The sequence below is a fragment of the Hylaeus volcanicus genome, chromosome 1, assembly GCF_026283585.1.
Source record: "Hylaeus volcanicus isolate JK05 chromosome 1, UHH_iyHylVolc1.0_haploid, whole genome shotgun sequence".
NCBI lineage: Eukaryota > Metazoa > Arthropoda > Insecta > Hymenoptera > Colletidae > Hylaeus > Hylaeus volcanicus.
In genome coordinates, this window is record NC_071976.1 from 34,636,351 (window position 1) to 34,650,452 (window position 14,102).

Here is a 14,102-nt window from a genome sequence, read left to right on the forward strand (position 1 = left end):
TATGATTTTCAGTAAACTTTAATTCGTTTAATGCGAATATTTCGACATACATACTTATAGCATTAGTCTAGTTTGTCGCTGATAAACACGTAGTTGATACGATATTAAACTCGTATAACAAAAAAAAAAAAAAAAAAAAACAGGTAGGTAAATCGTTTTAGATACGACAAGTAAAACAATAATTGAAACATTGGACGACTGTGAAATCGCTCGAGGACACGAATCGACGAGTTCAATAAATAATTCCGTTATCTAATAATAGACTGCCAGCGACGTACGAGAACAGAATCCGTGTTCCAGTAATATCATGATAAGTATCAAGTAGTTGGAAACGTTAGACATTCGGTTCGTCGTCGTTAAAGGTTACTCGATCCCTTCGCCGATCGAGTCGATTTCCGAACCGATGGTTAATAGCCGATTCGACATGGTGAATATCCAGTCGAATCGGTATCGTTTACGCTCGGCTCTATTCGAATGCACGCTTGCTAACTCTTTGTGGTTCAGATTTTCTGATTTCAGTACGTTTTCGTCGAGCCTCGTTCGACACGAGACCGCAAAATATTAATCATGGGACGATCAGTGGCAACCGCAGCTCTTGACGACCATGTTTTTGTACTTCTTTAGTATAACGTTGCTTTCGTCGAGGAAATACAGCACGGAGATCGGCGAGAGCTTGGTCGGAGCGCAACACGGCTTTGGTACCTTACCAGGACTCACCAGGTGCACCAACGTTTGGACGATCGCGTGATTGGTCGCGTTCATGTGAGCGTTCAAAGGGAAATTGCATTCGCCGCTGCAATAATATGCATCGTACCCGTCCGGTGCTATGATCCAATCCTGAAAAATAAACATTTATTAATCGTTAACGTATTACGTTCTTAGGTGCATCGCCGAGACCAGACAGACTTTCATCGGGCATCGCAGACCTGGGCAGATTTTCTTTTCAATTAAAACGAGGAAGAAACGAGGAAGCTTACGATTAGAGATCCCCGAGCGTGATACTCACTTTTCGATTAGCTTTGGTACAGTTGTAGACAAATATAATTGAAACAGTATATAGTTTTCGGGGCGAACAATTACTACTGTTTATTAGAAGAAATGTACGATGCAACATTTTCTTTATTGTTACATAGTTTAGAATTCGATGTCGTTCAAAACAGAAGATTTGCTAAAATCATATCAAACGGATCTTTAATAATATTATCATTTATTTTGTTAAGAAATATGTACACTGTATAAATTGAAAATTGACAATTTTGGCATTAATCTGGCGTTAATTTTCAAGTGGTGAAAGGGTACGTTAAACAATGGTATATTAAAAGTGCCCAGGTCTCACGTATTCCGTACGGTTACACATTTCTGGCATAACTCACCTGCCACTTGAGGTCCCTGAAGCTGACGTACAACGTTTGAATTTTGCAAGTCCTCGAGTTGTACTGCACGCCGGGATCTGCAAATGAAGTATCGATAATATATAAATATCCTTTATCAACGCTAGCTTTTAAGGACTATTTCTAAGGAATTATTTATAAGGAAACTTCTGTGCATTTATCGTGGACAAATTTGTGCGTCTAACGACGACGTTACTGTAGCAAGAAGCGAAATGACTAAAATCTATGATTTATTTTTTTCAACACTCTGGCATCATCGTTTAAGTGTACTATACAAGAATTGAAAGTCTAGTAATGGATTAGGTCTGGATTGAAATAAATATAATAATTGGTACATAGGACGTTACCTTCCAGACTTACCGGTGTATGGATTATTCCGATAATCCAAACTCGAAGACTCGCTCTTCTTTCTTCTCCTGGCATCTCGTTTCTGTCGTACTTTCGTCTCCCTGATGCCGGAGCTCTTGAAATACCCAACCATGAAGGGTTGTCTGTCGGGATCACCCCTGAATCCGACGATTCCGATGTCCTCCGGTCTCATTTCGTGCACTGAAACCAGCCATGACGAGTGACTTCGTTAAAAGACTGAAAATCATGCCTGCAGTCTTCGCTCTGTATAATTATGCAACGCACGAACTTCAGGGATTGTTGAAACTCAATTTGATACGCGGTAATTGTTTCGGGTAATATACGAAATTCGTCCAGTACGACAAGGAAAATAAACGATAAGGTACGTCAACAACGTATTCATTGTATGGTCATGTTAACGCTTTACGGATACAGAGGATAAAGAAATTGGAAATGAAAAAGTTTTTTATTTCAACGAAGAGGAACAACGTACCGTAGTGGGAAGCTGTGAAAATGATGTTTTGCTCGTAGGAGCTATCAAGGAGTTTAATTTTATTTACAAATAATGAAACGTTCGTATTATTCAAACGGTTTATTCGTTCGTTTCGCCAAATCATCACAAATAAAAAAAAAAGTCACGCATCAAGATTCTTGATAATTGTTACTTTATCCCAAGTATGGAACGATCGATTCAGTGAAAATACTAAACTGTTCCATTGTTTGAACATTCCCTTAATCGAACTGACCGAGAACCGACTGAGATTCTACTGTACACGTAATTTGAACGCGGAGAAGCATTTCTCGCGTTCGAACGGTATCGAGCAAGGAGAATCGAAAGGATGGATTCGAATTCGAGGTTTTCCGAATTACTCGGATTTGATTCCATAAGTGGAATGCGCGCAACGACGATCACATTTGCTCGCGTGTTTATTAGAATGGCCTGGCAGGCGGCGGATTGGAATTATTAATAGCCAACCTTCAGGAATATTAACTATTTAAGAATCTCAACGCCTATGTCAGGCAGCCCGATACGTGTCGAGCCGTTCACTTCGTCGATATAGGCGACGGTTCATGGTTTCCCAACGCGTTGGCCCTGCAATTAAGTTGCCGCTACACCGTTGCACGTTTAATTAATTGATCGTTCCGTCGACTGGCATACCGATCGGTCAATTATTCTTAATTATCTTTACGCGGCATGCGTAACGATTCGCTCAAGTTTCAGCGTTCGGTGGAATACGCGACAGATTGGAACGTTTCGTAATGTAATCGGAACTTGAAGAAGTTGTGACACTTGTTTATTATAATTAACGAAGCCGCGTTAATATTCATGCCGTAATAATTATATTCCTTAACAGTTTACAGTGCGACAAAAATAGTGCTGCTTTACATGCATTAGCATAATAGCGTGTCGCAAGCTGTCCCGTGGATTGGTAACAGTGACGATATCAACGTTAGAAATATTACACTAAATGTGTATACGTATACGAATATTACACTAATCGAGAAACGCGATCGTTAGCGGATCTAGACATACCGGAGCCCGAAGCGAATTACTCCGAAGCGAATTGCTCCTTTTCTTATCTTTGTTTTACGAAAGGCGGATGTTGTCGTTATAGACAAATATTTATCCACGAGCAGTTTTATTCTAAAAAGCGTGTTTGCAAATGTTTTCTTAACATTTACCGTATAATATATACGCAAAGAAGCGTTAATAATAATAAATATACGCAATAAAGTTTCAAATAAATCGTTTTGTAATATCGTTTCAAAAAGAATTAGCGAAGAAGCATTGTTTTACTCGAAGATTCATAAAATGTTCGCGAAGGTGCTTAGAAAAATTGAACCTAAACAGGAATTTATTTTATTCTGGAAGTATCTCTTTCTGTGCGACAGGTCGTAGAAACTGTTTGGTCCTTCGTTGGCAGGAAGTTCGCGTATTCGAAAGAATGTCGATAGCTCACGGCTGAAGGGAGGCGCGTGAAAACTATTCCAATGAAGCGATAGGGAAAACCGCAACGTAAAAACGAATCGCCAAGTACGACGGAAGAGGATTCTTTAACCGAAATCGATTCGCATGCAGCTCGCAGGTTTCGCGCGATATCGAAATTCGAACGAAAGGACACGCGTACGTGCGAGCAATTCAAACGGTCTCATTGTATCCTCGTGAGTGGCGACTCGTCTCAGCGTGCAGCGTTGCTGCGTATGCAAATGATCCGTCTTACGAGCACGACCGTGCCGAGTCCGAGAAAGCTAGTAAATTGGCTCGCAGGAATGCGCATTTGCCGTGATTGCAGCGGACACCTGCCGCTGCACTTTGCGCGCCGTTATAGAATCAACCGGCGACGAACTTGTCGACGATGTTTCTCGTAGACGCGAATCCGATCGACTTACATCGCAATTTCTCTGGATCGGACACTTCGGACTTTCGACAACGTGGCTATAGTTTAACACGGGGATAACGCTTATTTTCGATATCGCAACGATATTCGATAAACATTCTTTTGGGAACGTTCTTCTTTCTTTTAAAATAATTTCCCAATTATTGTAATGTATTATTATTGTTGCAAATAACCCCGTTTGACGGCAATTCATCATGGAGATAGCGCACACACCGTCGAATTACGAGAAAGTATAATATTTTGAGAGCCTGATGCTTTTCATGAAATCATTTACCGAATACCTGGCTCGTAAATACTCGCAGTCACTCTTAAATAACCGTAATACTCGTTAGAATAAATACTGGTTGCCATATGGTTCCATAAATTTTCGCCAATGCGACATGTGCGCAATAATGCTAATTTTATTGATTTCCTTGCATAAATCACATTCCATAGTTGTCTACGATATGGTATCCCTGTCGAAGCAGTCGCGAACACCTGGTTTCTGCCTACAGGTATCGCAATGATATTCAGATTCCTGTCTTTCTTCCTTAATTTTCCGATTATCACCACGCAAACACGCATTCATCCATCTAATGCAGTAATAGATACTAAAATAAACTGTAAATATACACCGTTATAGAATTGTTTGTCGCTAGAACGGAGGAGCAACAAAATATTAACATAACGATACGGTTTAGTAAAGTTTTGAGATACCTGCGACATTTGGATGGTAATTTTCGTGACATTCTAAAGGGATCTCCAAAATGGGCTTTAGAATTCTGTTTCTTAATAATAATCATCCATACCGCTTGCGTTGTGTTTTATTAAAAAACAAAATCTTAAAGGTCCTTTTCGAAAATTCTTTGCTATAACGATTAACCGAATCATCTTAATTTTAACGAGCCAATCTCCAGCACACCTTTATTATCGTTCGGTGCAAGTTTTTTTTTTTTTGGAGCACGTTACTCGTTCTTGAATCCTTATAATTTTGACCAGTTAAAATGAATCGCGAGACGAACATGGTTACCGGTTCCACGTCCTTGACTGTCGGAATTATTGCGAAAGCGTTGCCGCCTGATCTAGGACTGCCCCTTTGTAGGAAATGATTTTATCCTTGAACCTCTGGCACGGCGAGCGTACACCGAAAAATAGCCTTTACTATCTTTTCGCGTGCGACGTTATTTGTAAGGGAATCTATCGTTTTATATTTTTGACTAGCATACCCTACCGCTTAAAGGTGTTAGGATATTTGTTATTTTTAGCATGTGGCGTACGTTGCGAATTTTTACCTCTAAATGTATACATTTGACAGTAAAATATTCAGAGAGATGCTTGGTAGCTGAAATACTTGCAAAAAATTACAATATTTACTTGAATTTATGTATAAAATGTTCTCAAAATTTCAGTAAATCGTATACATTCCTTTCTTGCTAAAAAAATTCATGCAAATCGCTAAAAAAAAAAAGACAAAAAAACAACGTAGTTCTGTACGAAGATCCTTTTGAGATCATTAATTTCGCAGAATTTCTTGGCCGGAGTGGACGCACATTTTCCAGAGGCACAAGTCAAATACCTTTGTTACCGTCCTATTAGCATCCCGATAGCAACTCCGTTACCAGTGAATTAGCATTTGAATAAGTAAGACCGAAGCACGCAGCGTTAGTGCTATCGTCGCAATCATCCGTCCTGCAGAGTTCCTAGAGTTCGCGGTACAATCTCTCTCAATATCTTGATTGTCCAATAAAACGACGATCGCGGACATTTCTCTCAAACGGCGCATAAAATCTGCTATCTCGGCACGGAGAAAAGATCACCGGAAGAAGAGAGAAACCGAGCATGGTATTCTTGAATCTTCGCTAACCACAGCCTCCAGTTACCCATCTCAGGGGAATACAAAGATCCTTAAACGCAGTCGAGCGAACGATTGGCTAACTGCTGATAAACCGACTTCGTTATGCGAGAATAATTGGCTCGAGATACGTTACGGGAATATACAATGAACGGGTAGAATTTCGTTCGAGTAATAGATGACAAATAAAAATATTTATACGAACCGTTTGTTTCGAAAGTGGCCAAACTCCATTTATACTTAAATTGAGATATTTAAGCGTACGTGATCCGACACAGGTAAAAATATGCGTACAGGATAAACAAGTTAAATTTACAGTTCCTATTAAAATAATGGCAATTATTAATCGAATAATATGCGTTTTCTTATCAAGAATGGATTTAAGCCACTTTCGAAATCAACACCTGAATTTCTCGTGGAAAACAAAAACAAAAAAAACTTCTTCACGCCCTTGGCCACATACGTGGACGTTCAGTTTTTCGTAATTATAATCACTGTTAGTAATAAAACGAACAAAAATTTGATAATAACTTATTCACTGCGGAATCCCTCGACAAGAGGAGAGAAAATTTTATGCTTCGGCTCCACTGATAACGTTATTTCCGAGGTATAAAATAAAAGTCTTATTAAGAAACGAAAATCTAAATCTCGTTTCGGAAATCTGTTTGTTCGACGGAGAAGAGAACCGAAATTCTCCACAATCGACGATATCCGTTCGAGCTCGTGGACCAAACCGATGTTATTCGAGCAAAGTTTAGCCTATCCCGATGCTTTCGTTCCGGAATTTTGGAACGATCAGGCGCAGCGGAGCAGCCACGATAAATCTCAAGACATCTGACAAAGGCTGGTTCTCGTTCGCGGTGATAGCGAGGTGTCGCAAGCTTGCAGCGCGAGCGAGACGACCGAGCAAGCGAGCACGCAGTTAGGCATGCGTGGGCGTATCACGCGGAGGTGTGTAGCCGGTCTTTAGAGCCAGAGAGATAGCCGGGCTGTACTTTCGAAAGCATCTGGTTTTCTGCAACCGGAGGAAACTTCCTCTCGCAACGGTGGACGGAGAGGAGCCGCGTCCGCGTGACGGCGAACCAGTGCAAACAAACCGAAGGGTTCTTAACCAGAGAGAAGAAGAAAGGAAAACAGAGACGAATGAACGATCCAACCGAGTGTGTATCTCCGATACAACTGATTTCCTTCGAATACAAGAATAAAAACTCTGTGTAATGACTTACTCGTCGAGGTTTGTGTGACCCGTCGGTTGTTTCGACGAAATTCTGTTCTTTCAACTTGAAGCATAATTCGAGACGATACGTCTGTAGCAATAAATATCAAATGTTTTCAATGCTTATCGTTGGGTTCTTCTTCGTGTATGGTTGAATTGCTAGATCATTTAAAAAATAGTGTTCAGTAGTAAAAGTTTCCCGAAAGAGGTTCTGTTCTTTCAACTTGAAGCATAATTCGAGACGATACGTCTGTAGCAATAAATATCAAATGTTTTCAATGCTTATCGTTGGGTTCTTCTTCGTGTATGTTTGAGTTGCTAGATCGTTCAGAAAATAGTGTTCAGTAGTAAAAGTTTCCCGAAAGAGGGTTTAGCGTGGAATATATCCGATTTATATAATTTTTATTTACATAATTTGTAATATTTACTTGTAATATTTGTGCATATACATTTATCAGGGTCGTCGGTGAAAATTAAATTTTCGCGGACGTCCCCGTAGAAAAGCATTCTTCCGGTGAAAGAAATCGAGGAAACCTTTTATCGTTAGAACAAAATTAGAAGAGCACGTCACCCGAACGATCGAAGTTTATTTTTTGATGAAATCAGTTTTTTGGAAATACTCATGAAATGTGCAGTTTTTTTTTTTTTGAAATATCTTCATAAGGATACATTTCTTGAAAAAAATTTCCTCGTTTTCTTTCGTCGAAAAGAAGCTTTTTATGGGGCCTCTGTGAAAATACTAATATATCCACCGCGACTACGCTGACCGACACCTAGTTTGGTATGAAAAAAACCAAATCCTAAAGCTCCTTTTAGAAAACCTTTTATTAGATGAAGAAATTCATTCTATCCCTTCGTATCCCGTCATTTGTAACTCAGTTTCATGAACCAAAATCTTTGAAATCTTTCGAACGGTCCTGTTACGTCGAACCGTGAACTACGTATTTTCGAATAAAAGAATTCTAAAATGTTCATCGTCGACTCGTTACATCGTCCGTTTTTCTCACATTTTCGACCGAGCGAACGTCTTTGTGACTCGCTATACGGTTCGATGTAATTCGTCGTTTATTATTCGAATAAAATTTCGTCCATCTCTGGCGACAACCACTGCGAGCGTTCTTCATGACCGTCGAAGAACTGCGCGTGTCCACCTTGTAATCCTTGTATCCTGGCGCGATACTCGCCAGTAACACACGAGAGACTGCCATAACGACATCGTGGATATAAACAAGACACGTTTCAGCCGTAGAACGAGGCATTGGGACGGACGTCGTGTATATGCGAGTGGTTCGAACGGGCGGTGGTGTGCGTGCGCGTACAGTTTGTTGTTTGCCGCGCCTAGATCATTTTGTTACTTACCTCTCTCACCTCGTACCTCCTCCTCCTCCTCACCGGTTTCTCTCTCCTCTCGTCGATCCTCCTCTCGCGCTCGCGGCATCTCGCTCTCTCTCTTGCTCCTCTTCGATTCTGCTTCTCTCCTTCGAGAGCACAACCGGTTTACCTTTGATCATTCAATATAAAACACAAGATCAGAGGCCCGCGCACACCTAAACCCGCGTGCACGTACACAGGTATCCGTTCCGTACACAGAAAACCACGATTCCGTTCCTTGGTAATTCCTCCCTTGGCATTCTCTCTTCATCTTGTCCCCTGGTCCGTGTACCTGCCTCTTTTTCTCTTCCTCGCGGTCTCCCCACTCCGAAGACGTGTACCTCTCGCGACACGCATCGCGGATGAGAGGAATCTTATTCGAATAATAGATAACGAATAACACCAACGAAAGCGATGTGTATTCGATCGTTACAATCGACCAGAGTTACGGTGGACTTTTTCATTATTTTTATCTAATATCTGGACAAGTTAATTTCATCACATACTTCAAATGGCTGAACTCTACTTTGGGGGATCAAAGAGTGTTAATTTCTTTTTTTCTTTTTTTTTTATTTTTTTACATAATCCTGTAGATTTCGACGAGTAGAATTCGAAAATCCTAGTTTAAAGGGGCTTGGAACATAAAAAAAAAAGAAAAAAAAATTATGCGAAACAATCACTTTTCTTCTTTAATTAAAATTTAAGCGATTCCGAACAATTCTGCGTAATTAGAATTTAATTTAGCGATCGGACATCGTGAATATTTCTCGTATACCGCGGTCTTAATAGAAAATTAGATGAAGCGTGGTACAAAGCGTTCAAATATTATCCAATTGTTCGACAATCGTGATCCAATTACTGTCTCGATGTCGGTAATCCAAGGCGCGGTATCTCGATCATTTCTCATTCCTGAGAATATCGAGCGCAACCAGTGTTCGTTCCATGCAATCAATTCGTTCTACAATGTGTACCAACAAAATACATTGCGAACCAAACGTATGGACAAGATCCTGCCGATAAAATATGAACAAGAAACGTTGTAATTCAAAAGAAAGATAAATTGCACGAGATTATTCGATTCGGAGGAAAAACGAAACCGATAAACTATCTGGGATGATTAACTACCTGCTCGTGTCCTGGGACACAAGTTTCGCTCGTGTTTCTACTTGTAAAATTTTGCAAACAACTGAAAGGAAGTATAGTGGAACAAGCATAGTTGAAACGTATGTACGTTCGTTCGTTCGTTCGTTCGTTTATTTAAAGTGCGTAACTTATTATACAAAGTTATCGCACTACTGTTTACTTATTACTAGCTTATTTCCATATGGTTGATGGTTGCTTGATATACGTAAAGATCATCGATACACCTTTTGTGGCACTTGGATACAACCGAAAACACGTGTTCGTGAAGAATATTAGTTTCCGATCTCCACAGCCGGCTGATTTTCGTGCGGTATCCAGATGAGATGTAATCGACCAAGGCTACCGCGTTCTCAACCGATAGAAAGATCGACTGGTTCGTCCGTAGAAGGGCACGAAAATCATCAATGATCTAAGGCTCGTCGGGTCGGGGCACGGTTAACAGGTGTATCTTATCAAAAGGATCGAATCGGGGTAATCTCTCTCCTCGTACGGTTCGCGACGATTCTCATCTACGATTCGGTGGCAGAATCGGAATCAGGGGCGTCTTTATCTCACCATCTGGGTCTTGGTTCGTTCGTGTAATCCTCTCCCTGTTTTTCTAACGTCGTCTTGCTGTCTGCCTTCGTTTCCCTCCTCTGCCTGGATCCCACGCACATCTCGCCAGTATAGGAAGACAAGACGACGCCACGGCTTGGCCTCTCGTCGATGATGTATTTCTTTCCTGGCTAGCAAGGACCTCGAGTGACGCACGAAAACTTCGAACCGCGAGCAAAGTCTCTGTCTATGATTCCCAGTCAACTGTCATCTTCCTCTTTCTCTGTTTACAGCTTTCAATGATCGTTGTTTTCTCGATCGCTTTGCAGTATACACGGTTGAAAATTTTCCGCTCTTCCGTAGAAAAATTCTTTGACTAAACGTTTATGCGTCGATTGTTTTACACAATTGTGGCAATAGAACGCTAAGAAAGCATCTCGAGTTGCTGATGGATAGCCGGGAAAAAAAGGCCTCGAGTGCAAAGGGTTAAATACATAGTCGGAATCGTTGGCAGAGCTAAAAATGGCGAGCCAATCGACGGTTATCCCTTTTATTTTTCATTTCAACGTAACATGCGACAACGCGTGTAACATATTGCGCAACGAGTTAAGTCCTCCTCGTTACTTATGCGCCATGTAATCGCGCGAGTACTCCAAAAGCAGCAAATATAATGCGTCGTCTGTTTGCATCTTTGTTATCGTTGATGCGTGAAATTGGGCAGGACAGCAAATGAATCGGCCGTTTAAGTAGCAACATGTAGCATTTCATTCGAATTCTTAGATTCTTATAAATTTGAATCGTCGATTCAATCACATTCGAAGATTTCATTTTCCATAGAGATCCGCAGTCTAGTTACCATATTAAAATACCAACCGAAACGATATAAAATAAAGATATGTAAATATTTCGTGACGCGTATCGTCGTATGAAACGAACCGCGGTGGAGCAACAAAGTCGAGAAATGAAGCAGAAAGAAGGAAAGGAAACGAGGCCTGGTACGAAGCCATCGCTAAGCCGATTGACTGCATACATTCGAAGAGTCGCGCGGTGTGCGAGCCGGGGGAACGCTTTTCAGCATGGGAGTGAGAGCGTGGAACAGGTGTACGCTCGAGAAAGCATGTACCTTATACATCCGTGGAGGCTGCCTTCTCCGAGCCAGGTGTACAAGAAACGCCCGGAATTTACCGCGTCGAACTTCTGACCCCGAAGCGTTTATTAGCCACGATCTATTGCTCAATACAAACCGTCTGCGTTGCTCGAAGGCTCGAACACCGCCTCGCACAATCGCACACATGTCCGAACACATGTGTCTACGGTTACCATCCTCGAGATCTTTTCAGATAGAAAAGGCGATCGGGAGGATCTCTTGGCGAGTTATGAAACATTTTCTCCTCTCCGGCGACAAATTGATTCGGTAACCAGTCTGGCTACCAAATCCGATCAAAACTGGAGAAAACTGATTAAATTGTATAAAATTGAACGAAACTAAATGAAAGAGATCCTATTGGACGACATTTGTCGTTGATTCGAATTTTGTTATAACGTTGCCAAAACAATTAGAGTTAATCCTTCGATTAGAGAACTAATTTAATAGAACCGCATTCTAAGAGCGCCGCGTGATGTATCTACGTATTATCACGAGTTAAGGGAGGAAAACACGTTAGGTGGCCAAATATTAACCCTTTCTTAATATTTTCTCTGTAAATGTCGAATAAATATTAATCCTAATATGTTTCTATCCGGACATATTTGGATAAATATGACGAACGACGAATGTACGAATGACGCAGGTAGGTTCAAAATGTTTATTCGTTATGTAAGTGATAAAACTATCTTTCATGCGATGCCTCTTGACGACTAAACGTCCTTATTGTCGATCACTGTTCTCTACCCTTCGTTAATGTAAACTTTCATTTCCATGAAAGCTGTAGCAATTACTGTTATCTTGGATTATTTAGTATCGCCAAGTAAATTCTTATTGCCGTTGATTTAAATATTCACTTTTACGCGCTAATAGCCAATTCGAATGTAAATTATTCGACGATAAATATTTGTGACGTGCGAATGCTTATCGAGATCCACGGTGTATTTGAACCATTAATCACCGAGGTTTAGTGAACGTAAATCAATAATCCTCGGACTAGTAAAGAAATATTCACAGAATACGTGTGCATGTATTAAAATTACTTGAGCTCGCGAACGATATCAAAAACATTTCCGTATTTCAATTACTTAGCGAGACGATAAATTCGACAATCAAACGTAAACCATGAATCGATCGAATATTTCGAATAAATAACATTTATCGAAACAAGTTTACAGAAAAATCGTGAAATAAACATCGGAGATAGTAAGCAATAAAATAGCTTACTTTGATAGACGCGAGACAAATTTTAACACAAAGAAAAACGATGGAGCTGAATTTGTAATACGTTCAACTCGAAATGCTTACGAGTTCTGCTGTATCGAATATTACAGATTATTTTCTAGCCTGTTATTTTTTGATACTCTATTTTGGGTGGTAGTTTGGTAAAATAGTGAATTTTGACTCACCAGAACGATCAGCAGGATGTACAGAGAGATACAATCCCTTGTTTCCATCAGGATTGTTCACCCAATGCGCGAGGGGTTCGCTAACATTTAAAGTCAACCATCCCTCTTTCCCCGTTGTCGTGTTAACAGCATCAACGTACTGCAACTCCCTCGTTCTACAACAAAGATAGACAATTCTAAGTATCCGTTTAATTTGCGTGAGAAATTCATTCGAAACGATTCAAAGATACGGCGCGTTAATTACTGTATAATCAAGGCAATCAGCATAATTCCTAACAATTAGGTAATACAAGAGTGACTATATTTTGAGAAATATAAGCGTTACATCTCTTCACCTATAGGCTGTCGTTTATCAAAATAACAAAGTACATTCTCTTAACCCTTTGTATATATATATATATATACACGCCCTTGAGAAATGAGCTCAGAGAAATGTTTGTATTCGTTAAATAAATTTTTAAAAAATATCACCTTACAGACGACGATGAGACGAAACTTTTTTATTCGTAAAGTTTATTTATAGAGCGCTTAGTTTAATAATAAATTAAATAAAAATTGAAAAGTTAGAAGTTTGTTCGGAAAAATTGAATTTCAGGAAAAAGGTCTTCCGAGTTTTTAATTTTTATCTGTGAAACTAAACGTCGTATGAATAAACTGTAAATAGAAAAAAAGCTTCGTTTTATCATTCCGCATGAGGTGATATTTTTTTCTTTTTATGAAAGTCGCATAAAATGTATCAAATGTATCCTATTCGCATTCAACATTACACTCGCCAACATTATCTCCTGGCTAACAATAAGTTGCAAGCATCGCAATGCATTAGCTGCTAAAAGCCACTTACGACTCCTGCTCGGTGTCACTAATATTACTGCAATTTTCCTTGCATATATCATGAAAAACTCGCATTAGTCATTACGTTAACACGCAGCAATGCGGACAACGAATGGAAGAAACTACGAAAAAAGATATAAAACGATGCACATGTAGAACAACTTTCCAAAAATATAAAATAAGCGACCCATAGTTTAAGAAGCCCTGCTCTAAGCCAAAGAGAGTACACGCACTTATAAAAATGCATTGAAATTAAAAATACCGTTGCTCCTATTGAAATTAATTAAATAATTTGTAATCGTCTCAAAGCATTTTATTTTAAATGCGAAACGTTTCGATTTGAAAAACTTGAATCTTCTTTAATAAACGAACAAGTTCAAACAATTTTATACAAGACAAAGAATATCGTATCCGAGGAAATTTAACACAAGATCCAGGTACATATACAGATACTCGTATACCTTTAGTTTCGATATCAAAGCTTT

At 39.8% G+C, this 14,102-nt stretch overlaps 1 protein-coding gene across 2 annotated transcripts in view; it reads right to left on the reverse strand.

The window, feature by feature from the left end:
- Window positions 1-17: 17 nt before the first annotated feature.
- The window catches only part of LOC128877624 (protein 60A-like), a 31,868-nt gene continuing 17,783 nt past the window's right edge, over window positions 18-14,102 (reverse strand). The window contains exons 3-6 of one of the 2 annotated variants that reach the window (XM_054125484.1): window positions 12,787-12,941; window positions 1,752-1,940; window positions 1,374-1,450; window positions 18-837 (exon numbers count right to left, since the gene is read on the reverse strand). In XM_054125484.1, coding sequence (XP_053981459.1) covers window positions 577-837; window positions 1,374-1,450; window positions 1,752-1,940; window positions 12,787-12,941 — 682 coding nt within the window. In that variant the 3' untranslated portion in view covers window positions 18-576. Of the gene's footprint in view, window positions 838-1,373; window positions 1,451-1,738; window positions 1,941-12,786; window positions 12,942-14,102 lie in introns of both variants that reach the window. The other variant, XM_054126360.1, reaches the window with a different exon arrangement.